The sequence below is a fragment of the Podarcis filfolensis genome (assembly GCF_964270895.1).
Source record: "Podarcis filfolensis genome assembly, chromosome: 8".
Lineage (NCBI taxonomy): Eukaryota > Metazoa > Chordata > Lepidosauria > Squamata > Lacertidae > Podarcis > Podarcis filfolensis.
The window spans coordinates 20,026,452-20,049,266 of record NC_139611.1 but is presented as its reverse complement, the minus strand read 5'-3'; the positions used below and the strand labels follow the sequence as shown (position 1 = coordinate 20,049,266).

The window sequence follows — 22,815 nt, the reverse complement described above, 5'->3', positions numbered from 1 at the left end:
GGCACCATTTTTGAGTGAATTGCCGAATGTCAGATTTTTGCTGAAATTGTGACCCCGGGCCTTAGGGATTTTTTCAAAAGAATATTTTGCCGCCGGTTAAGTTGTCGAGGGCTGATTTCTTGTCCTGTGATAAGAAGCCTTTTGTTTCGACCGCCAAACGTTTCAGGGGAGCATTTGCAACTTTTGGGCAACATTTTTGAGTGAACTGCCGAATGTCAGATTTTTGCTGAAATTGTGACCCTTGGGCTTAGGGATTTTTTCAAAAAAATCTTTTGCCGCCGGTTAAGTTGTCGAGGGCTGATTTCTTGTACTGTGATAAAAAGCCTTCTGTTTCGACCGCCAAACGTTTCAGGGGAGCATTTGCAACTGTTGGGCACCATTTTTGAGTGAACTGCCGAATGTCAGATTTTTTCTGAAATTGTGACCCCGGGGCTTAGTGTTTTTTTGAAAAAAATCTTTTTCCTCCGGTTAAGTTTTCAAGGGCTGATTTCGTGTCCTGTCATAAAAAGCCTTCTGTTTAGACCGCCAAACCTTTCAGAGGAGCTTTTGCAACCGTTTGGCACCATTTTTGAGTGAACTGCTGAATGTCAGATTTTTGCTGAAATTGTGACCCCGGGGCTGAAGGATTTTTTCAAAAAATCTTTTGCCGTCGGTTAAGTTGTTGAGGGCTGATTTCTTGTCCTGTGATAAAAAGCCTTCTGTTTCGACCGCCAAACCTTTCAGGGGAGCATTTGCAACCATTTGGCACCATTTTTGAGTTAATTGCCGAAAGTCAGATTTTTTTCTGAAATTGTGACCCCGGGCCTTAGGGATTTTTTTCAAAAAAATCTTTTTCCGCTGGTTAATTAATTAGGCAGTTGATCTCTTTTTTAAAAAGCCTTAGTACAAGTACATCGGTAAACAGCAGGTGGCTAACACTATCTCAAGAAGTTTGGGCTTTTGCAGAGGTGGCAAGTTGCCATTGGCTTAGAAAGGAACACTCCTTCCTGTTTCCGGATCATTCTGAGCTGTACTCAGTGGCAATAATTTGGCCTGACACACAAGCTGTCAGGGAAAAATCTTCTGGGGACTAGGTGAAGGGTAAAGGGACCCCTGAGCATTAGGTCCAGTCGTGACCGACTCTGGGGTTGCAGCACTCATCTCGCTTTATTGGCCAAAGGAGCCGGCATACAGCTTCCGGGTCATGACTAAGCTCCTTCTGGCGAACCAGAGCAGTGCACAGAAACGCCGTTTACCTTCCCGCCGGAGCAGTACCTATTTATCTACTTGCACTTCGGCGTGCTTTTGAACTGCTAGGTGGGCAGGAGCTGGGACCGAGCAACGGGAGCTCACCCCATCATGGGGATTCGAACCGCCAACCTTCTGATCGGCAAGTCCTAGGCAGGCCACCAAAAATGGCTCAGTGGGCCTATTTTGGCCCGTGGGTTGTGGCTTTGACACTCCTGCTGTCGGTTCCAAGCATCCACATGTTGCTATTTTAGAAGCTCAGCTCAGCAAAAGTCAGCATGGTGTAGTGGTTAGCGTCAGACTAAGTCCTGGCAGGACCAGGGTTCAAATCCCCCAAACTCATTGGGTGTGTGTCCTTGGGCCAGTCACCTTCCCCCAGCCTATCCTACCTTGCAGGGTTGTTGTGTGGATCAAATGGGGAGGCAGGTGAACCATGCAGGTGAACTTCAGCTCTCTGGAGGAAAAAAAGCTGGGATAATTCATGGAATAATAAATATGCTTAGCTCTTGGGCAATGGACACAGCCGTGGCCTAGCAGGTGGTAGGGCGGACCAACTCCCTCCTCAGGCATGAACTTCACCATGTGACCTTCAACTTAGTTACCATCTCTCTGCTAGCCTATCTTACAGGGTTGTTGTAAGGAAAATGGGAATTCAGCACATACACCACTCTGAGCACTTCTCAAAGGAAAGTAGGAGGAAAACGTAATAACTTTCATATTAATGGATGGGACCACGGGGAACAGTCAGAGGTCAATGGGAGACCCCAAGCCTCATTTGTGGAAAGTCCTTCGTTCATTCCCCAGTTCCAGCAGGCATGGGGAGCCCAGAGCCCCTCAGATCTGCTTTGTATGCAGAAAGTCCTGGGTTCAACCCCAGCTCAGGCTGAGCGAGACGTGTCTGGAATCCTAGAGTGCGGTTGCCAGTCTGCGTAGACCAGTCCTCTTCAACCTGGTGCCTTATTTCAGACTGAAACAGGTGCCCAAGCCACCTGGTTTCTCCCACCATGATGAGATGTATCATTTCCCCTTTTAAAATGATTGCAGTTATTCCAAACATCTACAAAACCCCTCCTCCTTCTCTGGAGCCATCATGCAAAATGTGGTTATGGCGTTTTAAGAGGCATCCAAACTCATCGCCAAACGACTGTCCAAAATATATTGCACCTGGGCCTATAAATCAGCATGTGCAAATTAGCACCTTTTTTGCTTTCTCTTTGAGATGGTGAGTTTCCTTTGTTTTTGGCCACCGTTGTCCTCTTTGACGCTGAGGTTTGCACTGGGAAGAGAGCAGTAGAGTCAAATATGGGCATGATGCTACTATGAGCTGTGGTTCGCGCCCCCCCCCCCCTTTCGCTTTCCAACACTGCCAATTATTATCTATTTGTCACCATTTGCGGTTCTCTGTCCCTTCTTTAAAAATATCAGCGGCAGTGTCCTTTCTAAAAATGGGACGGAACAGTACCTCTAATCTAATTAGCCTTTTCTCTTACCCGGAGGGAAGAAACAGAAAAGCAATAACCCATAACCCTTAGTTTTCTGCACGATATTTTGCAGTCTTGCTTTGATGAGTCCAGCGCATCTCAGCAGTGAGCAATCTTGAGCAGGGTCTGCTCAGGCAGGGGTGAGATACCCGAGGACTGCGGGCCTAATGTGGCCCTCCAGGCCTGTCAACTGGCCCCCGCAGGACTCACTCCAAGCAGCATTCCTCCCCAGGTGACATCCTTTCTTCGCAGGCCTTCTTCGTCGCTGGCAAAGCTCCTTATCTGGAAGTGTCCTTGAATGGCAATAAGGCCTTCCCTGGATGGAGTGCAGGAACTTCAGAATTTGGCACAACTGGAATGTAGCCTACTCTACAGACAGTGTCCTGTCAGTTGTTCCACCCACTTTTCCTTCTAGCCCTGCCAACCTTTGCCAGGTGGTCGTTGAAAGGTTGCGCATGAGGCAGCATGGGCTAGGGCATAGACACGTTTAAAATGGGCATCAAAAGATGTCAAGTTAAATTAATTGGAAAAAGCTTGCAAATACCGGATAGGCTTAGGATTTAAATATGTAATGTGTGATGAATTGATATGTTTAATACTGAATTGGGAAGGAAGAAAGATGTTAAGTGATTAAGTTAATTTTATAAGAATACTGATTTGGAAAACCGTTAAAATGATATCCACTGAAATCAAACCAGGGGGATACGAGGAAGTCACTTAACAATGTTAATTAGATTAAGGTTTAAAAAGGCTATGATTTATGTTTGTTTGTTTATTTGTTTGTGTGTTTAAATTTTTGTGAAAAAATCAATAATTTTTTTTTTGAAAAAAATAAAATAAAATGGGCATCAAAAGAGAGGTTTTTGCACAAAGGAAGAAGCAAAAGGAGCCTCTGGCAGGTGTGCAATTCGGGAACAGTCTTCCCCCATCAAATCATAGTGTGTTACTCCAAGGTTGGTTTTTTTCTGAAGTTTTTTTATTAAGTTTTCCAAAATTCCACACATACATTTCAATACATAAAAAACCTTTTTTTTTCTTTTTACTTCCCACCCTCTTTTCCATGGTGTTTCTGTTTCTCTCCCTCTGCTGCACCCAGTTTTCTATGTCTTAAACCTTAACAAAACTACTATACTGTAATCTTTAATCCCTTCTGTTGCTCATCGTTCAAATCCTGCTCGTGTGTTCATCATAGAATATTTCTTTAAATAATCTGAAAAGGGTTTCCACTCTTCCACAAAACCTTTGTCATTAGGTTCTCTTAGTTTAGCTGTTAATTTTGCCAATTCTACATAATCCACCATCACCTTGTTTATCCATTCTTCCCCCAAGGGTCATCCAGTCCAACCCCCTGCAGTGCAGCGAAGAACAGCTCTGGAACATCACTGATTTCCGGATCAAACTGGTTGCATTTAGAAAAGCTATCTTGTGCCTCCTTAGCCACTGGCAATTTCACCCTAAGTGCTGGGGAGCTGGTGCCCTTTGGAGCTGGCTGAGCGGAATGTCGGGAGCCCAAACGGTGGGCGGAGCTGGAGCCAACAGGAGGCGGAGTCAAGAAACAATAGTTGTGTCTCCATCCTCCTCCCTGCTAAGTTCTCCAAGGTGTAGGTCAGGGGTCAGCAGGGGGCCGGTCCACTGTCCCTCAGACCTTGTGGGGGCCAGACTATATTTTGGGGGGGAAATATGAACGAATTCTTATGCACCATAAATAACCCAGAGATGCATTTTAAATAGAAGCACACATTCTACTCATGTAAAAACACGCTGATTCCTGAACCGTCTGCAGGCTGGATTTTGAAGGTGATTGGGCCGGATCCGGCCCCTTCGCCCTGATGGACCAGCCTCCGCTGTGCATGGCTGCTTTGAAATTTAAGAAGGTGCCTTAGACAAAGTCAGGCTATTGGCCCATCCAGCCCAGCATTGTCCAATCCAGGGTTATGGAATCTTTGCCAGCATTTCCTTTTAGCCAAACTCCCAAGGGCCACATGCCAGCATTGGGCAGAGCAAGAAATGCAAATGTTATCTTGGCACACTAGGCTGGTTTCTATAGACATGGAAGCACATAGGAGCTTTATACTGTGCCAGACCACAGGGCTATCTAACTCAGTACTGCCTACACCATGGGTAGGCAAACTAAGGCCCAGGGGCCAGATCCGGCCCAATTGCCTTCTCAATCCAGCCCACGGATGGCCCAGGAATCAGTGTGTTTTTACATGAGTAGAATGTGTCCTTTTATTTAAAATGCATCTCTGGGTTATTTGTGGGGCCTGCCTGGGGTTTTCCATGAGTAGAATGTGGGCTTTTTTCCCCCTTTGCTTTTTTTTGAGAACGATTGAAAGCTTTTTACACAAGACTTTATTGGATAAGACATGATGTTGAATAAATATCTGGTGCTTTTAATTGTTATTTTCTTTTTCTTTTCTTCTTACTTTTAATTTTTTTGTATTTTTTGATGTGGAGAATTTTTTCCTTTTCTTTTTCTTCTTTTCTGTGTTTAACTTTGTTGTACTTACCTTTATTGCAAGATTGTATTCTAAACCAATAAAGATGTATTTATTTAAAAAAAGAAAAGAAAATGTGTGCTTTTATTTAAAATGCATCTCTGGGTTATTTGTGGGGCACAGGAATACGTTCATTCCCCCCCAAATATAGTCCGGCCCCCCACAAGGTCTGAGGGACAGTGGACCAGCCCCCTGCTGAAAAAGTTTGCTGACCCCTGACCTACACCAACTGGCACCAGCTCTCCAGAGTTTCAGGCAGGAGTCTCTCCCAGCATTATTTGGAGGTCCTGGGGATTGACCCTGAGGTATTCTGTGTGCAGGGATGCAGGTGGTGCTGTGGGTTAAACCACAGAGCCCAGGGCTTGCTGATCAGAAGGTTGGCGGTTCAAATCCCCGTGATGGGGTGAGCTCCCATCGCTGGGTCCCTGCTCCTGCCCACCTAGCAGTTTGAAAGCACGTCAAAGTGCAAGTAGATAAATAGGTACCGCTCTGGCGGGAAGGTAAACGGCGTTTCCGTGCGCTGCTCTGGTTTGCCAGAAGTGGCTTAGTCATGCTGGCCACATGACCCTGAAGCTGTACGCCGGCTCCCTTGGCCAATAAAGCGAGATAAGTGCTGCAACCCCAGAGTCGGCCACGACTGGACCTAATGATCAGGGGTCCCTTTACCTTTACCTATTCTGTGTTCAAGACAGGTGCTCTACTACTGAGCTACATCCCCTGCCCTTCTCTAGTCTCCATCCAGAAATGCAAGAGGCATTATCAGAGTTCAAGGAGACACTGCAGCCAGATTTTTAAAAAACACTTTGCGTGCAAAGCAGGGCTGGGAAGGGTCATGACCTGGAGAAGAGCTTGGAGGGACAGATGGAGAAATATCGAGGGTCACATTCAGTCTACTCTGGACCTCAGGGAGAGTGTGTTTTTTTCCATTCCCTGCCAGCGTTTCAGTAGGCGACGCCAAGGATTCAGGCAGGTGCCTTCTGCACGCCAAGCACGTATCCAGCCATTTGAACCACGATCCCTCTCTTTTGAGCAGTTTCAGCGCGGGGGGGGGGGGGTGGCAGGAAACACCCTGCTGCACGAACTCTTGGCTTGACCCAGCAAATCTGCTGTGGCCCATTAGACAGATTGTATTCTAAATTTGGCTTCATTTGCAAGCGAGACGGCCCCGTGTCCCCAGCGATCTTTTATTAATGAGCCTTTTTGCAAGGAGCTCAATGTTCCCTGGGCAGAGCAGGTCACCCGGAGCAGCCAAGGGGCAGTTGGAAGGGAAGCATAGACATTTGTCAAAGCAGCCGCTGCAAGGTGCGATGTTTTGCTTGGGCAATTTCTTTTTCTTCTTCTGCTGCTGAATTCTCTCCCTCTCTAAATGGGCGTTAAATAGGAATAGGAAGCCAGAGGGGAAATGACTCTGTTCAGACTGTGACCTGGCAAGCCGAACGCAGCACTTGCTAGACATGCAACAAGGTCTTCCAAATGCATTACATTCCCCCTCGCCCCCCAAAACCCCATTTATGCAACTAAAATGGAGCTGGTAGCAGACAGATGATTTTAAGATTATGGTAAGACATGGTGGTTAGGGACACGGGTGGCGCTGTGCATTAAACCATAGAGTCTAGAACTTGCCGATCAGAAGGTTGGCGGTTCGAATCCCCGCAACGGGGTGAGCTCCCGTTGTTCGGTCCCTGCTCCTGCCAACCTAGCAGTTCAAAAGCACGTCAAAGTGCAAGTAGATAAATAGGTACCACTCCGATGGGAAGGTAAACGGTGTTTCCGTGCGCTGCTCTGGTTCGCCAGAAGCGGCTTAGTCATGCTGGCCACATGACCCGGAAGCTGTACGCAGGCTCCCTCGGCCAGTAAAGCAAGATGAGTGCCACAACCCCAGAGTCGGCCACGACTGGACCTAATGATCAGGGGTCCCTTTACCTTTACCTATTCTGTGTTCAAGACAGGTGCTCTACTACTGAGCTACATCCCTTGCCCCCTCTCTAGTCTCCACCCAAAAACTATGTGTCTCCTCTAAAAACTATGTGTGTCTTATGGTCAGGTGCGTCTTATGGAGCGAAAAATACAGTAAGTGTCCAACCAGAAGGCTCTTGGGAAGCCTGCAAGCAGGATCTGACCACAAGGGCTTCTCCACTCCTGCAGTTTCCAGCAGCCGGTATTCAGAAGCATTGCTGCCTTAACCATGAATTGGTCTAATCCTCTTTTAAAGCCATCCAAGTTGGGGGCCAACACGGCTTCCTGTGGGAGTGAGTTCCACGGGTTAAACTATGCACTCGGTGAATAAGCACTTTCTTTTTTGTCTGTCGACATTCAGTTTCATAAGTCCTGAAGTTGTAGTGTTCTGCGGGGGATATATAAACCATGCATAGAAACCAACTCCTAGGGGCCGAGGTCCCTTAACTCACTCCTTAAAATATTTCAGGGGGCCGCTCCCCCCCCCAGTTCATGGGCATTGCCATTCAAAAGGTGTGTATGCGCCCCCATCATGTGATTGATTGATTCTGTGACATAAATCAAACCAGCTTCAGCGGCTCTACTCTGGAACCAGCTCTGGATATGACCTCACTGACTGCAGAAAAGCAGGGACATCAGACAAAGGTTCATATAGTTACAGCTATGGTTTTCCCAGTAGTGATGTATGGAAGTGAAAGCTGGACCATAAAGAAGGCTGATCGCCGAAGAATTGATGCTTTTGAATTATGGTGCTGGAGGAGACTCTTGAGAGTCCCATGGACTGGAAGAAGTTTGAACCTATCCATTCTGAAGGAAATCAGCCCTGAGTGCTCACTGGAAGGACAGATCCTGAAGCTGAGGCTCCAATACTTTGGCCACCTCATGAGAAGAGAAGACTCCCTGGAAAAGACCCTGATGTTGGGAAAGATGGAGGGCACAAGGAGAAGGGGACGACAGAGGACGAGATGGCTGGATAGTGTTCTCGAAGCTACCAGCATGAGTTTGACCAAACTGCGGGAGGCAGTGGAAGACAGAAGTGCCTGGCATGCTCTGGTCCATGGGGTGACGAAGAGTCGGACACGACTAAACGACAACAAGCTGCGTGGTGTTCCCAGCAACAACCCTGTGAGGTACGTTAAGCAGAGAGCGAGTGGCTGGCCCAACGCTTCAGAGCCAAGGCCGAATTCGAACCCAGGTCTCGCAGGGGTGGCGCTCTACCTACTACACCACACTGCCTCTATACAAAATGCACTTTTAATGGTTCCCACACGCACCCCTTCTCTCCGATTCCACCTCCCAGACCCAGCGAGAGTTAACCGCGCCGCCGCCGCCGCCGCCGGGAGGAGGAGGGCCGCTGGGCGGCGCCCGAACCTCCCGGATCCCACCCGAAAGGAGGCGCCACCGCCGGCGCCAGCGCCGCCGCCTCGCCCTCTTCAAGTTGGCACTTTGAAAATGTCCCTGCCGTTTGCCCGGGAAAGGCGAGGTCGCCGGGGTCCCGCCTCGGCCTGCCTCCGACCGGGGCTTCCCTTTGCGCCCAAGCCCCGCTAGAGCGCGCCGGATCCCGGCCGGGGAAAGCCCTTTCCCCCGCGCTGCTCCTGCTCCTGCTCCTCCATGCCCCGGCGCCAGCCATGCTTCTCCGGCTCCTGCTGCTCGCCCTGCTCGGCCTGGGCCGGGCGCCGCGGCCGGGAGGCGTCCCGACGGCTTGGGGAGCCTCGGAGGCGCGCGGCGCGCACAGGGACCCGCCGCCCGTAGGCGCCGAGGACGCGGGTGCGGAGGGAGACCCGTGGTGCCCGTACAAGGTGCTGAGCGAAGGCCCCGACGGCGGCGGAGGAGCCTCGGGGGCGCCGGGCGGGCGCCTGTGTTTCCGCAGCCGGGCGCGGGGCTTCCAGTGCGCGCCGCGGAGCTGCAAAGCGCACCGCTCGCCCGGGCGCGCCCTGCTGGCCAACGTGCTCCTCAACGGCAGCGTCCTCCTGCAGTGGGGCTGGCCTCCCTTGCTGGCCGAGGGGGAAGAAGACGGCGACGACGAGGGAGCCGAAGCTCCCACCTCCTCGGCCGAGGTCGGCCTGCTGCGCGGCTTCTCGCTCTCGTGCTCGTGGGAAGGCGCCTACACGCGTTTCCAGTGCGACCGCGTCCAGCTGGGCGCCGCTTGCCGCGACTACCTGCTGCAGGACGCGCACGGCAGCGTCCGCTACCGCCTCTGCTTGCAGCCCCTCTTCTCCGCCGCCGCCAACGGCACCGATCCTGATTCTGCTCCTCCTCCCCGGTGGCCTCCGGAATGCGTGGAGTTCACCGTGGAGCCGGCCGGCATGCGGGAGATCGTGGTCGCCATGACGGCCGTCGGGGGCTCCATCTGCGTCATGCTCGTCTTCATCTGCCTCCTGGTCGCCTATCTCACCGAGAACCTCACGCCCCCCGCCGCGCCCGCCGCCAAGAGGGGAAACTGAGGCGGGGGTTAAGCCCCGAGGAGCGCGCAGTGAGACCCTGGCTGCCCTCGGGTGGACGGGGGAAGAGAGCCCCAGCGAGCAACCTTTGAGCGTGCGCATCATGCCGAGGACGCACAGCTGTGATCCCTGCTCCGAATTACTTTATGTAATCACGGGAGTAAGCCATAACGGGGTGTAGCATCCGAAGCCCACCCCCCTTTCAGATTGGTTTCAAATCGGATGGGGGACCTGTGTGTGGAGATTCTTGCATTGCAGGGGGTTGGACTAGATGACTCTGGGGTGCCTTCCAATTCCGCAATTCTAGTATTCTTTCAGGTTTGCTTGGCTATAAAGCCCCCCTCCCGGGAATTGCTTTCTGAGTAAGCCTGCCCAGGAGGAAGGGGCTGTGCAGGTGGGATCCTTGGTCACATTTACTTGGGAGCAAGTCTGGACTTTAACTGGGGAGCGGATCCAGTTGCAAATTAGGGCTGCAAAGGGTCTTGGCCTGATTGGGGAAGCACTTCTTTTCAAAATCCTTTTTAGCTCATTTAAAAGGGTGCCTTCTTTGGATTAATGCCACACTTTTAAAAATAGATATATTTAGGTTAATTTCTAATATTCCCCCTCTTCTCACACATCCAGAGATGCTTCTTCCAACCAGAGACATTACATTCTTTATCTCTCTCCCCCACCCCCCCACTGATGGGCATATTTATGCAAATTTAATTGGCTGGCCATTTAATCAATGAAAACTCATAGGATGAATCGACATGGGGCCCTATTAGATTACCTGTTTATGTTGCATTCATACTGATTTTTTTGCAGGGTGGTTAGACAATGCCTCAAAGGAAGTGTTGCCCTTCCAGTGCGTTTTCACTGTTACTTTCCTTATTGCAAAAACTCCAGTCTTTGGGGGAAGCAGGTTTGCTGCACAAGACCTCCCCACTATAATTGGCCAGGCGGTAGGTAGCTCAATGGTAGAGCATCTGCTTTGCATGCAGAAGGTCGCAGGTTCAATCCTGACGTCTCCTGCAAGGGCTGAGAATGTCTCCTGTGTCTAAAACCCTGGATCACTGCTGCCGGTTGGTGTTGCCAATACTGGGTTATATGGACCAAGAGTCAGCTTCCTGCATTTCTAGAACCTGAATTGGACCCCGCTCAAAGAGAGCGACGGTCTGGAAGCACCCTAATATTTGTGAAGTGGTTATGAGGGTGATAGGGACGTGGGTGGCGCTGTGGGTTAAACCACAGAGTCTAGGACTTGCTGATCAAAAGGTTGGCGGTTCAAATCCCCGTGACGGGGTGAGCTCCCATTGCTCGGTCCCTGCTCCTGCCAACCTAGCATTTCGAAAGCACATCAAAATGCAAGTAGATAAATTGGTACCGCTCCGGTGGGAAGGTAAGCGGTGTTTCTGTGCGCTGCTCTGATTTGCCAGAAGCGGCTTAGTCATGCTGGCCACATGACCCGAAAGCTGTACGCTGGCTCCCTCAGCCAATAAAGCGAGATGAGTGCCGCAACCCCAGAGTCGGCCACGACTGGACCCAATAGTCAGGGGTCCCTTTACCTTTACTATGAGGGTGATGGTAGACTGCACTGGACCTCCCCTTTCTGTTGGGGGTCAAGGAGAGGGAGGCTCCCTCCCCTACTTTATGAAACAGTGGTTCTGGTCCTCTCTGGCTAGAGACCTCTGGGGGAAGCCCTCACGCAGTTGCCCAGGGCTCATCTCCACACCTGCGCACATCACGTGACAACTGCACCATCAAGTGACGACTTGACTTGGATTGTGGGTCAGTCACCACCTAATAGGAAGTCCACTTGCTCCAGGTCACCCTCCTTTCAGTAGTGTGAGCTCCCCATTCACTGCCTTTTCTGGTTCTTTGAGAAATTTGCAGGTAAAGTCCCACATGCTTTGTTAACCCCTCACTGACTTCACTCACTTTGCCTGCCTGCACAACGTACAGATGTTGTATTTTAAAGAGGCATCTCCATTTTTTGGGGAGCAGCCCTTTTTGGCGAGAAGCGGTGCAAAATGCCTCCAGTCTTGGAGATCCCAGAGATAGGGACCATGTCTGTGGGGCTGCTGGCTATTAGGAAAGAGACTAATGTCTGCTCTGGAAGCAGGAGGGGAATAAGAGGGGAAGCTAGGACCAAGGGGAATCCCTTGGGTGGGTGAGCAGAAATATAAGGGCTAGCTGAAGATGATGCTGGGAGCAGCTGTGATGGAACAAAGCAACCTCTGGCTGTGCATTCATTTTTCCCCCTCCCCAAAGAATCCTGGGAACTGTAGTTTGTTATGGGTGCTGGGAATTGTAGTGCTGTTCAGGGTAAACTGCAGTTCCCAGGTTTCTTGGAGTGGGGTATGCTTCAAAGGCACTTTGTGTATGCAGCCTCTGTTTCTTCCTTGTTCAGAAGTCTGTTCTGAATGCCAAAGCTCAGGTGGTGTAGGAAGTGCAGGAATAAATGCAAAGTGTGCAAAGTGCCCCTGAGCGTGCGCAGAGTCCTCTCCGAGCTAAGCAGCGGTTCCCTCCACCAGCTGGTTGGAGAAGTGGGGGAAGTTGGACACCTTCAGAAAAAGTATAGAAGCATCTCTCCACGGCACCTGGCCCTGTTGAAGCAAAGTAGGGTTGCCTCCATTGCATCAGCTTTAGCTTAGAGACACACCTGGACTGGTCCAGAATATGCATCTTCTCATCCATCATGCCTGGGACTTGTTAGCCTGCATCTGGACCGTAGATGGAACTGATGCCTCAAGTAAGGAGAACCAGGCACCTCTCTTCCCCAGGAGTTGAGCTGAATTGTTGAAGCAGAAAACCCCAGAACTCAAATGTGAGAATCTGCCGTCTGAATTTTTGAAGTTTTGAAAATGCAATGTTTTAAAAAAACGATCTCGAAGTAACTTTTTCCTATGCTGTCGTAATCCAACACCTGCTTAGACGGGGGACAGCATGTAGCAATGAGCACATATGTGGGTGGCTCTTAGGTATGTCCCCAAACCTTTGACCTTCAGCACAAAGAAGTATATTCTTTTTAAAAAGAAGGGGGGAAAGTGGTTTTCAGGTTTTATATATGGGGGGGAAATGAATTTGAAGTCATTCGTTTCAAATTGTTGTCAAACATCGTTCTGTGTCTAACCGTTCTCAAATAACTTTAGAGGGAGATGGAGGCTTCCTTGAAACTAGTTTCCCAGAGACGAAATTCAGGTTTCAAACGAATTTTAGCATATATGAGTTGGACTAGGGGTGGCTAAGATGATGACTTCTGGATGTCCCTGAGTTTTAGCTCGCATCATCTGCTGGCTTGGGCCCTCCGGGTGTCGCTGAACTACAATTCCCACCATCCCTAGCTATTGACCATGCTTGCAGGGACTGATGGGAGTTGTAGCCCAACATCAGTCGGAGGGCACCAGGTTGACTGTCCCTGAGGCCAGACTTTGCATTAAAGCAGATGTGGGGAACTTGTGGCCCTACAGACATTGCTGGACTAAAGCTCCCATCCTCCCTTGCAAGTGTAGCCATAGCCAGGGAAGATGGGAGTTGTAGTTCAGAGACACCTGGCAAGCCAGAGGTTCCCACACCTGCTTTGAATAAGATTGGTAATAGTCAACGGTCCTGTTGCTCTGTTTGCTGAATTTTCTCTGGCTTGGTTTCAAGGGAGGAAAAACTTTCATCTCGCTCAGGTGCTTAGATACCGTTTTCTGTTTCTTTGATGGGAAAAGGTAACACAGTGGTGAAATGGGGAGCATAGATGCTCATTTGATCAGACTTCCTTGTTTGGGTAGCAGTAATGTATGTGACGCGGGTGGCGCTGTGGGTTAAACTACAGAGCCTAGGGCTTGCTGATCAGACGGTTGGCAGTTCGAATCCCCGCAACGGGGTGAGCTCCCGTTGCTCGGTCCCAGCTCCTGCCAACCTAGCAGTTCGAAAGCACGTCAAAGTGCAAGTAGATAAATAGGTACCGCTCCGGCGGGAAGGTAAATGGCGTTTCCGTGCACTGCTCTGGTTCGCCAGAAGCGGCTTAGTCATGCTGGCCACATGAACCGGAAGCTGTACGCCGGCTCCCTCGGCCAATAAAGCGAGATGAGCGCCGCAACCCCAGAGTCGGTCACGACTGGATCTAATTGTGAGGGGTCCCTTTACCTTTACCTTTAACATGTGTGAATTTTCTGCCAGTTTTAGTTGAAAGTCCTGCATCGCCAGGGGTTGGACTAGATGTCCTTCGGTGTCTCTTCCAGTGCTACTGTTCTATTAAATGCTCGCTCTAGGGCAAGGATAGGAAATCTGTGACCCTCCAGATATTGTTGGACTAGCGCCGCACACCAACCGATTTGTTTCTTTATCTATCTACCCACCGTAAGGTCCTTCTGCAGGTCGCAACAATACGGAAATACAGTATTAAAATCAGTTAAAACAATTGGTAATTGGAAGAACAGGGTGGACCCTAGAAATCTCTATCGGGGCAAGTTTGGGGACCTCCCAAGTATGTGCCACCAGTGAAAAAGCTCTCCTCCTGTGCCCGCTTTCAACTAAGCGTCAGGCCGTGGTGATAAATAACTGGACTTTGTTAGTGGTGCCCTTACCAGGCAGTGAAGAAGAAGGTGATTTTTCAGGTAATCAGCTCCAGAGTTATTTGGGGCTTTGTTCGCAAGGACCCTAAACTGGTTTGGTGGCTAAATAGGCGTGGAGCCTGACTTGGTTCCCATTGGGATAGCTCAGTCGGTGGAGCACCAGGTTGTGGGTTCGGTTCCCCATCCTTGTCTGGCCTTGGGGAGGAAGGGCAGGCCTCATTTAAAGACCCCGGAGTCTGAAAAGTGGAAACGTGAAGTGTAGTAAATGCTGGCCCTTTGGGGCAAATGAGGCAGTGCCCTACTAACCCCTGGCTGCCCTCCGCCAGGCCGTTCCCACCTCCCTGCCTTCTTACAATCAGTCCCTGGCAGGCGGCCTTCCTCTTACCGCTTGTAAAACTCACCAGGGAGGAAAATAGGGCAAAACTTGCCTGCCATTGCCTTTGGCTCCCCCTACTGTTGGCCTCCTGCATTTCAGCCCGACGGACACCAGTCACCGTCACCGGAGTGAGGAGAACTTTTAATAAGCATGATGTAAAATTGACATACGTGGGTGATTTCCCCTGTCACCAATGCACTGAAGCTGTCCTTTGGCAAAGGCACCTCCCATCACTGTGGTCCACTAACTGTTGTCAACTATTTGGCCATCTGGCTCTCAGCCCTTCTCGCTTGCTGCTTCTGTAACACCCCAGTTGTCGCCATGCTTTGGTATTAACTATCTTGTGCCTTAAGTGTCCCCTCTCCCTTTGTGCTCTCTCCACACACACACACACACACACACACACACACACACACACCACTGGTTTCCACTCCATCAGTTTTATGGGATAACAAATACTTTGCTGTTGTCACTTTTACAGTAGCTGTAAAGGCATTTTAGTTAACGAGCTGTTAAATTACTTTCAATTGGTTTAATTTGGTTTGTTGGTGATTTCCCCCACAACCACCAAAAAAAAGCAATTGCCAGATCTCATCGTAGGAGATCCGTTTGAGGACCTTTGAATGGTAGCTGTGGTTTTCTCTTTTTTTTCGTTAGCACGATCTGTGTCTAGTCGTTCAGCATTTCTACAGCAATACCAATGTGTGTAGATGGTTTTAAAAACCATTTCTGCTAGTTTCCCCCCATGTTAACAGATGGGAGCTGTGCCCCATAGAGAATAACTAGCCCAAGGCTATATGCCGTGTTCCCAGCTGATTTCTTTTGTCATTTTTTTAAATAAAAAAAAAACCACACACATTATTATGAATGCTTTTGGGAGCAAACACGCAAAGTGGCTTACACACAATTACATATGTATTAAAAATCAGTTTCTGGATCCTATCTCTTTGTCACCGTGTGGCGTGACCAAGAAATGGAATTCAGGGTGGAGCTATGCAAATAAGGAGCGGGCTCGATTCTCAGTGGCTCCCATTACCTTCTGTCAGGAGCAAATAAAAGTTAATAAAAACAAGTATATGTCTCAGTGCGTTGTTTCTTGCATGAAGATCAGGTTGCCAGTCCGTCTGTGTTGATTTATACATCCAAGCTTTAAAGCAGCACTACGCCTCTGCCCACAAAGCACCCTGGGAACTGTAGTCAGTTAAAGGTGCTGAACGTTGCTAGGAGACCCCTATTCCTCTCCCAGCACTACCATTTCCAAGGTTCCTTGGGAAGAGCGGTTGCCTGTTAAACACCCCTGGAATGGTAGCACTGGGAGGGGAATAGGGTTCTCCTAGCAACTCTAAGCACCCTTAACGAACTACAGCTCCCAGGATTCTTTGGGAGGAAGCCAGGACTGTTTAGAGGGGCATGATGATGTTTTAAATCGGTAGTACATGTGGGGCCTACTGGAGAGATGTTTGGCTCTCTTTTTCAGGTACAGTTGCTTGCAAGGATAAGACAAGCACAGAAGCAGTAGCAAATCGGATACCATGTGGGTTTGCCCAATACATAGTAGATGCTGGACCAATTAAGCTGAGCGGGGCACAGCCAGCACCCACCTGCCTGCCTTCTGATATCCAGGCCAGAGGGTGGAGGCACTCTTCCTTAGTCTCAATGCTGCCCTTGTAAAACGCACCAGGGAGGAGGATGGGGACAGAACTAGAATAAGTTGGAGCTGCCTGTCGTTGTCTCTGGCGCCACCTGCTGTTGGGCTCCCTGCTTTCCACCCTATCGGTTCCAAGAGGCACCAGCCACCACTGCTGATACAGGATTAGAATGCCTCCTTTTCATTGCAAACTTTTGCCCCTGCTCTTCCCACTGTCAAAAGAGTCCACTGGAAGCTGTCTTCCTTGTTCCAAAGAACCAAATGACACAGACTTCCTTGGATTACAGCCCTTCGTTTTGTGGGTGTGGACAGGTGCAGAATCACATGACTGAATTCTCCCATGTGCACCTCTGCACGTGGAAAGCTAGCACGTCGAGGAAAAGGGCTGGATCTAATGCTTTACCCTGCCAGACTAGATTTCAAGATGCAGGGAAGTTTGTTTGTTTAAAATGGAGCATTGCAATAACGGGTCAGCAAACTTTTTCAGCAGGGGCCGGTCTACTGTCCCTCAGACCTTGTGGGAGGCCGGACTATATTTCAACGAATTTCTATGCCCCACAAATAACCCAGAGATGCATTTTAAATAAAAGGACACATTCTACTCATGTAAAAATATGCTGATTCCCGGACCGTCCACAGGCCGGATTTAGAAGGCGATTGGGCTGGATCCGGCCCCCGGGCCTTAGTTTGCCTACCCATGCAATAAAGGTTTCCTCAGGTGAAATTGGAATCTGTACAATCAAAGCAAGATTCAAACAAATACATTTGCCAATGAGCCCCGGATCACCTTGGTGCTGATGTTTAAGAAGCTGCCAGCATGGCGGAACCCGCTGTGTAAGAAAGTGGAGGAAAATAAATGTCAGAAAACATGTGGTTCTAGGCTACCAAATTGGGCAGATCGATGCTAGTGGGATTGTGAAAAGGGTATCCCATTGAGTTTTTCTCGCTGTCCATTTGATGCTGCCGCCTTGAGCTGGCGGTGGATATAAATAGTGTCTCTTCCCTTCCCCGCCTCCCTGCCTGGCAGGTTTGGCAGATGGTGTCGCATGTGACAGGGGACCCAGCTGAACAGATGGTTCTGTGAAGAGCTTATATCCTGTGCCATGCTGCTCGCCGGAATCCACACAAAACAGCGCATCTGCCTTCTGAGGAAATCCTGGGTTGCCAAAACCCTTCTCTCCCAGCTCCCACCCTCAGACAAAAGCCTTCGGCTCTCAGTGTGGGAGGTTATAGGGTTACACAGCTCCAAAAGCCAAATCCACACCATAGATTCAAAGCACTCTTAAACTGTCATGGCTTCCCCCCAAAGGATTCTGGGAGCTGTGGTTAGCGGTGCCGAGAGTTGTTAGGAGACCCTTACAAGAGCAATAAATAGGAATATGGTATCTGTGTAAGCCTCTGAACAACGATCTAGACTTGTTTCAGTGTTTTTTATGTTCAGATGGGCAAGGGTTTCGTTTTAAAACAACTGAGCCTCTCGCAGATAGATGAAGAATTGGAGTTCTTCCATTCTTCCTTCCTTCTTTCCTTCCTTCCTTCCTTTCTCTCTCTCTTTCTTTCTTTCTTTCTTTCTTTCTTTCTTTCTTTCTTTCTTTCTACCCCCCCCCCACTTTTGTGTTTTTATTGTACACAGATAAAAGTATTGGTTTGTTTTTTTTAAAAAGGGGAAATATATTAAGTCTTGTATGTTTCTCTATAAACCTTAATAAAATCTAATTCAAAATAAATAAATGGAACAACTGAGCCCACGCTAAGTTTGTGTGTGGAGGTTTAACACACACAGCCTCCCCCCCCCCAAAAAAAAACAACCTTCAGAAGGTATCACAACCTCTGCACAGGTGAATCAGACTCTATTCACCTCTCCTCCCCACTCTCTCCTTTTACAAAGGACATTAATATCCCTAAAAGCAATCCCCTGCCCTTTCCACGCCCTGGAAATTGCAGCTCTTAAGAAAATGCAGCCAGGGCAATTCTTTATCAACCCAAAGATTTGTTCTGGCCTATCAGGGCGACAAAATAACTCCCTCTCCTACTTTTCAAAGGGATAAGAAGAGGCGCCAAGATCAATATGACCGACCTTGAGCTTAAAAAAACGGGAGGCAGGAGAACGATCCATTTAGGATGCAGCAGTTTCCTTCCTCCTTTTAAATGGGGGTAATTTGATTTATTGGCAAGATAACACTGCAGAGGCTTGGAAACAGAGCACTGGGGAGAAGGGGGATGGTTGTGCTCAATGGACAGTGTTTTTATTTAGGGGAGAAGGAGGGGAAACACCTGAGTTGAATCAGCAATAAATAAAGCTGGCAGTAGCCAGACTTCAGGCTAATGATTACTTGCATTTCTGTCTCCCATCCTTCCACCAAGGATATTAGGGCAGAACTCCTCCTCCCTTTTATCCTCTCAAACAGCCTTGCAAGGTAGGTTGGACTGAGAGAGTGAGGCTCATTTACAAGGTCACTCCTTTAGCTTTGTGGCCTAGTGGAGATTTGAATGCAGCTCTCCTAGTCTGGCAGTCTAACCACTGCATATACACTGGCATTTGTTGAGTTGTGGGGTCCTCTTTGGCTTGGGGAATACAGTGATACCTCTGGTTACGTACTTAATTCGTTCCGGAGGTCCGTTCTTAACCTGAAACAGTTCTTAACCTGAAGCACCACTTTAGCTAATGGGGCCTCCTGCTCCCGCTGCGCCGCCGCTGCACAATTTCTGTTCTCATCCTGAAGCAAAGTTCTTAACCCAAGGTACTATTTCTGGGTTAGCGGAGCCTGTAACCTGAAGCGTCTGTAAGCCGAGGTACCACTGTAAAGGATTCGACCAAAAGAGACATGTCGAGGGCAGTAAGGAGCCAAATAGAGCCTCCAGGCTCAGGGGCAAAGTACCATAAAATGACAGCCATTGTGGCGCACACAATAGGGGACGGATGTTTCCTCCCAGTCTTGCTTTCCGGAAATGTATTTTTGGCCGCAGCGGAGAACCATTTTCTGGGCTAACAGTACTCTTGCCTCTGTTGTTGCATATAAGAACAATTTAACATCTCTCACCCAGGGCTTTTCACAGTGGTGTGAGGCGCCCCCTGCCCCACTTTTAGGACAAAGCTGGCGGTCCCTATTGGCAGTGGTCATCAAAGAGGATTTGTATATTTTTTTCTTGTGGGGAGGGGGGGGGTTGGCTTCCTTATATACCTCCCTGTATCTGAGACCAATTTCTATGGCCAGATCAGTCTGTAAGAGAGACATGTTGACTTTTGCAGACTCCTCTCCCCTCTGCTAACAGCTTCTGGGTCCAGAAGACTTCAGGACGGTCCTTCTGTGAAGTCAGGCAGTCAAGAAGAGACAGAACCTCTTCTTCGCTGCACACAAAGAAATGCATTTGCTCACACCCCTGGACACAATCAGAGGCATTTCAGATAATAGAGGGCTATATTTGGAACAGACAGGCACGTGTGTGCGGCAGGAATAGAATGTGGTGATCACACCACTTCTCTTCCCCAAAGGACTGTAAATAAAGGTGGCACCTTGTCCCCAGGGCAGGGAGAGGAAAGTGGAAGAATAAACACACAGGAATGGGGGCAGAAGGTTCAGAATCAATGGTAGGTTTGCCCCATTTCTCCCGGCCCTACCTGGAGACGCCAGGGATTGAACCTGTGACCCTCTGCATGCAAAGCAGATGATCTGCCGCTGAGCTTGTGCCCTTCCCTTCAGCCAAAGAAAGGTAGAAGGCTACCTTATACCAAGCCAGGTTGCTGGTCCATCTAGATTAGTATTGTGTACTCTGACTGGCAAGGGACGCGGGTGGCGCTGTGGGTTAAACCACAGAGCCTAGGACTTGCCGATCAGAAGGTCGGCGGTTCGAATCCCTGTGACGGGGTATAGCTCCCGTTGTTCGGTCCCAGCTCCTGCCAACCTAGCAGTTCAAAAGCACGTCAAAGTGCAAGTAGATAAATAGGTACCACTGCGGCGGGAAGGTAAACGCTGTTTCCATGCGTTGCTCTGGTTTGCCAGAAGTTGCTTAGTCATGTTGGCCACATGACCCAGAAGCTGTACGCCAGCTCCCTCGGCCAATAAAGCGAGATGAGCGCCACAACCCCAGAGTCGGCCACGACTGGACCTAATGGTCAGGGGTCCCTTTACCTTTATCTTACTCTGACTGGCAGCAGCTCCCCAGGGTTTTCAGACAAGGAGCCACTCCCAGACCTACACGGAGAAGCCAGGGAATGATCTTGGGACCTTCTGCACCCAAAGCAGATTCTCTAACCACTTAGCTATGGCCCTTCCCCAATCCATGATGTTTACCTATATATATATGTATGTGCTGAGTCAGTTCAGTTTGATGGGGTGGGGTGGGGGGAATGATTGTGTACATCCAGCTTCATCTTCCTTTCCCTGTTTTGCATGTTGACGGATGCTCCAGGTGGCGGGTTTGGCTTCCCAGATCAAGCTGTTGGGTGTTTAGCATGCAGGGCTCGTTTCTGCTGAGTCACTGATTGCAGGTGAAGCCTTTTATAGCAACAGAGGAGAGAGAAGGTTGAAACGGAATGCAAAAGAGCGTGACTTAGAGAAGAAAGGAGAGGGGGAAACCCCACCTCTGTGGCCTTAACGTGTGCCAGGACTTCCTATGGCTCAGCCGCCCCCTTGCATCCATTTCCCAGTGCCGGGCTGTACAGAACGCTGGAAGCAAGGGAAGATCAAAGTGTTCCTGAGCTGGTGCAAAGTGCATTTGCTTTAGCACTGGGAAACTATAGTGAAGCCTTTTAAATTAGGGTTCCTTGGGAAAGGTTCACCAGTAGGAGCCTTCTGGACTCAACCAGGGCTTGCAGGAAAGGGTTCTGGTCCCTTTAAGCCCCAGCAGTCTCCTTAACAGAGAGCGGAGATTCAAATGCCAACTAGTGAGCCTTCAGGTTTATCTATCTGGCCCTTGGTGCTCTCTCCAGGCCACGCCCCTTCTCTCCAGGACACGCCCCTCACTCCTCTTGCTTTTTCCCTGGCTGAAATATTTGCTTGAAATCTGAAAATGCTGCTATTTTATTTTATTTTTAAAATTTCTATACCACCCTTCATCCTAGGTTCACAGGGCGGCTTACAACACGACAACAGCACATGCCATAGTAACAAACAAAAACAACACCTGCCCAGCAGTTCAATGGGCCATAGATTGCTTAATCAGCCAAAGGCCTGGGAAAAGACGTTTTTGCCTGGTGCCTAAAGATATGTAACGAAGGCGCCAGGCGAGCCTCCTTGGGGAGAGCATTCCACAAGCAAGGAGCCATCGCAGAAAAGGCCCCGTTCTTGTGATGCCGCCATCTGGACCTCTGGTGAAGGAGGCACACAAAGAAGGGCTCAGAGGAGGCCGGGATAAAGGGGTGTGTGGAAACTAGCCTGCCACACAAAGCTAATGTTCATTGCTCTGTCCACTTTTGCCTCTGGCTCTGCTCACTAGGTGACTGTGGCCCCTGATAGGTTACTCATGTGGCCCGCAGGATGAAAAAAAGGGATTCCCAGCGCTGGCTGAAGCTCTCCATCCGCTCCAGACGATTGCTGCAGCAACATTCCACACTGGCTGCTTTTGGGGAGCCTTGCGTCCTGCTAGGATGTGTATCTTGCTTCTCAGTGAGCTGACCATGGTCCTGCTTTCTGAGAATTAGCCTGCACTTCCGCTAGATTTACCCCATCCAAAAAGCCCTCCTGCAGAATCCAGCCTAGAACATGATAGGAAAGGGCAGCGATCTCTTTGAATTCTGCAACCAACCACACCTTCTAAGTTTTTGTTGTTATTGTTCATCCGGCAGTGTGGTAGCCTAGAATTCTTCAGTGGCGGGAGATGTGCTTCAAACATGCTTAAAGGCAGTGTGTACAGCCATAGTATCTCAGAGCAGCCTACCTCACAGGGTTGTTGTGAGGATGAAACAAAAAAGGGGAGAAACATTTTGTGCCACTTTGCAGTCCTTGGAACAAAACACAGAAGTAGTAGTAGTAAAGGTAAAGGTAAAGGGACCCCTGACCATTAGGTCCAGTCATGGCCGACTCTGGGGTTGCGGCGCTCATCTCGCTTTATTGGCCGAGGGAGCCGGCGTACAGCTTCCGGGTCACGTGACCAGCATGACTGAGCCGCTTCTGGCGAACCAGAGCAGCGCACGGAAACGCCATTTACCTTCCCGCCAGAGCGGTACCTATTTATCTACTTGCACTTTGACGTGCTTTTGAACTGCTAGGTTGGCAGGAGCAGGGACAGAGCAACGGGAGCTCACCCCATTGCGGGGATTCGAACTGCCAACCTTCTGGTCGGCAAGTCCTAGGCTCTGTGGTTTAACCCACAGCGCCACCCACGTCCCTAGTAGTAAATGCAATGACTAAGAAGCTGGGGTAGCTTAGTTGGCAGAGCATGAGACTCTTAATCTCAGGGTCATGGGTTCGAGCCCCACGTTGGGCCAAAAGATTCCTGCATTGCAGGGGGTTGGACTAGATGACCCTCGTGGTCCCTTCCAACTCGATGATTCTCTAATAAACATTTTGGCTCTCGATGCAGCTTTCCCCTCTATTCTCCAACAAAATGCCAATTTGTGTAGGTGTTTAGACTGGTGGGACCTCCCCCTCCTGCTGCTCCTCTCTTAAGCTCCGTAAGGAGAAATGAGTCTTGCGGCAATA

The 22,815-nt window shown here is 49.6% G+C and overlaps 1 protein-coding gene and 1 long non-coding RNA gene across 2 annotated transcripts in view; one reads left to right on the top strand and one right to left on the bottom strand.

Annotated features, from left to right (window-relative positions):
• LOC310769644 overlaps positions 1-22,452 on the bottom strand; it is a 207,238-nt gene extending 184,786 nt beyond the window's left edge. The window contains exon 1 of the long non-coding RNA XR_014551773.1: positions 22,341-22,452. This is a non-coding gene — a long non-coding RNA (uncharacterized lncRNA). The remainder of the gene's footprint in view (positions 1-22,340) is intronic.
• On the top strand, positions 7,840-15,598 carry FNDC10 (fibronectin type III domain containing 10). Its single transcript, XM_083628305.1, has one exon. It carries the CDS (start codon positions 8,791-8,793, stop codon positions 9,604-9,606), a length of 816 nt encoding a protein of 271 aa, XP_083484431.1. The 5' UTR covers positions 7,840-8,790; the 3' UTR covers positions 9,607-15,598.
• Positions 22,453-22,815: the final 363 nt, after the last annotated feature.

Coding starts and splice junctions, on each gene's coding strand:
- FNDC10 (XM_083628305.1), top strand. CDS start 8,791: ATGCTTCTCCGGCTCCTGCTGCTCGCCCTGCTCGGCCTGGGCCGGGCG.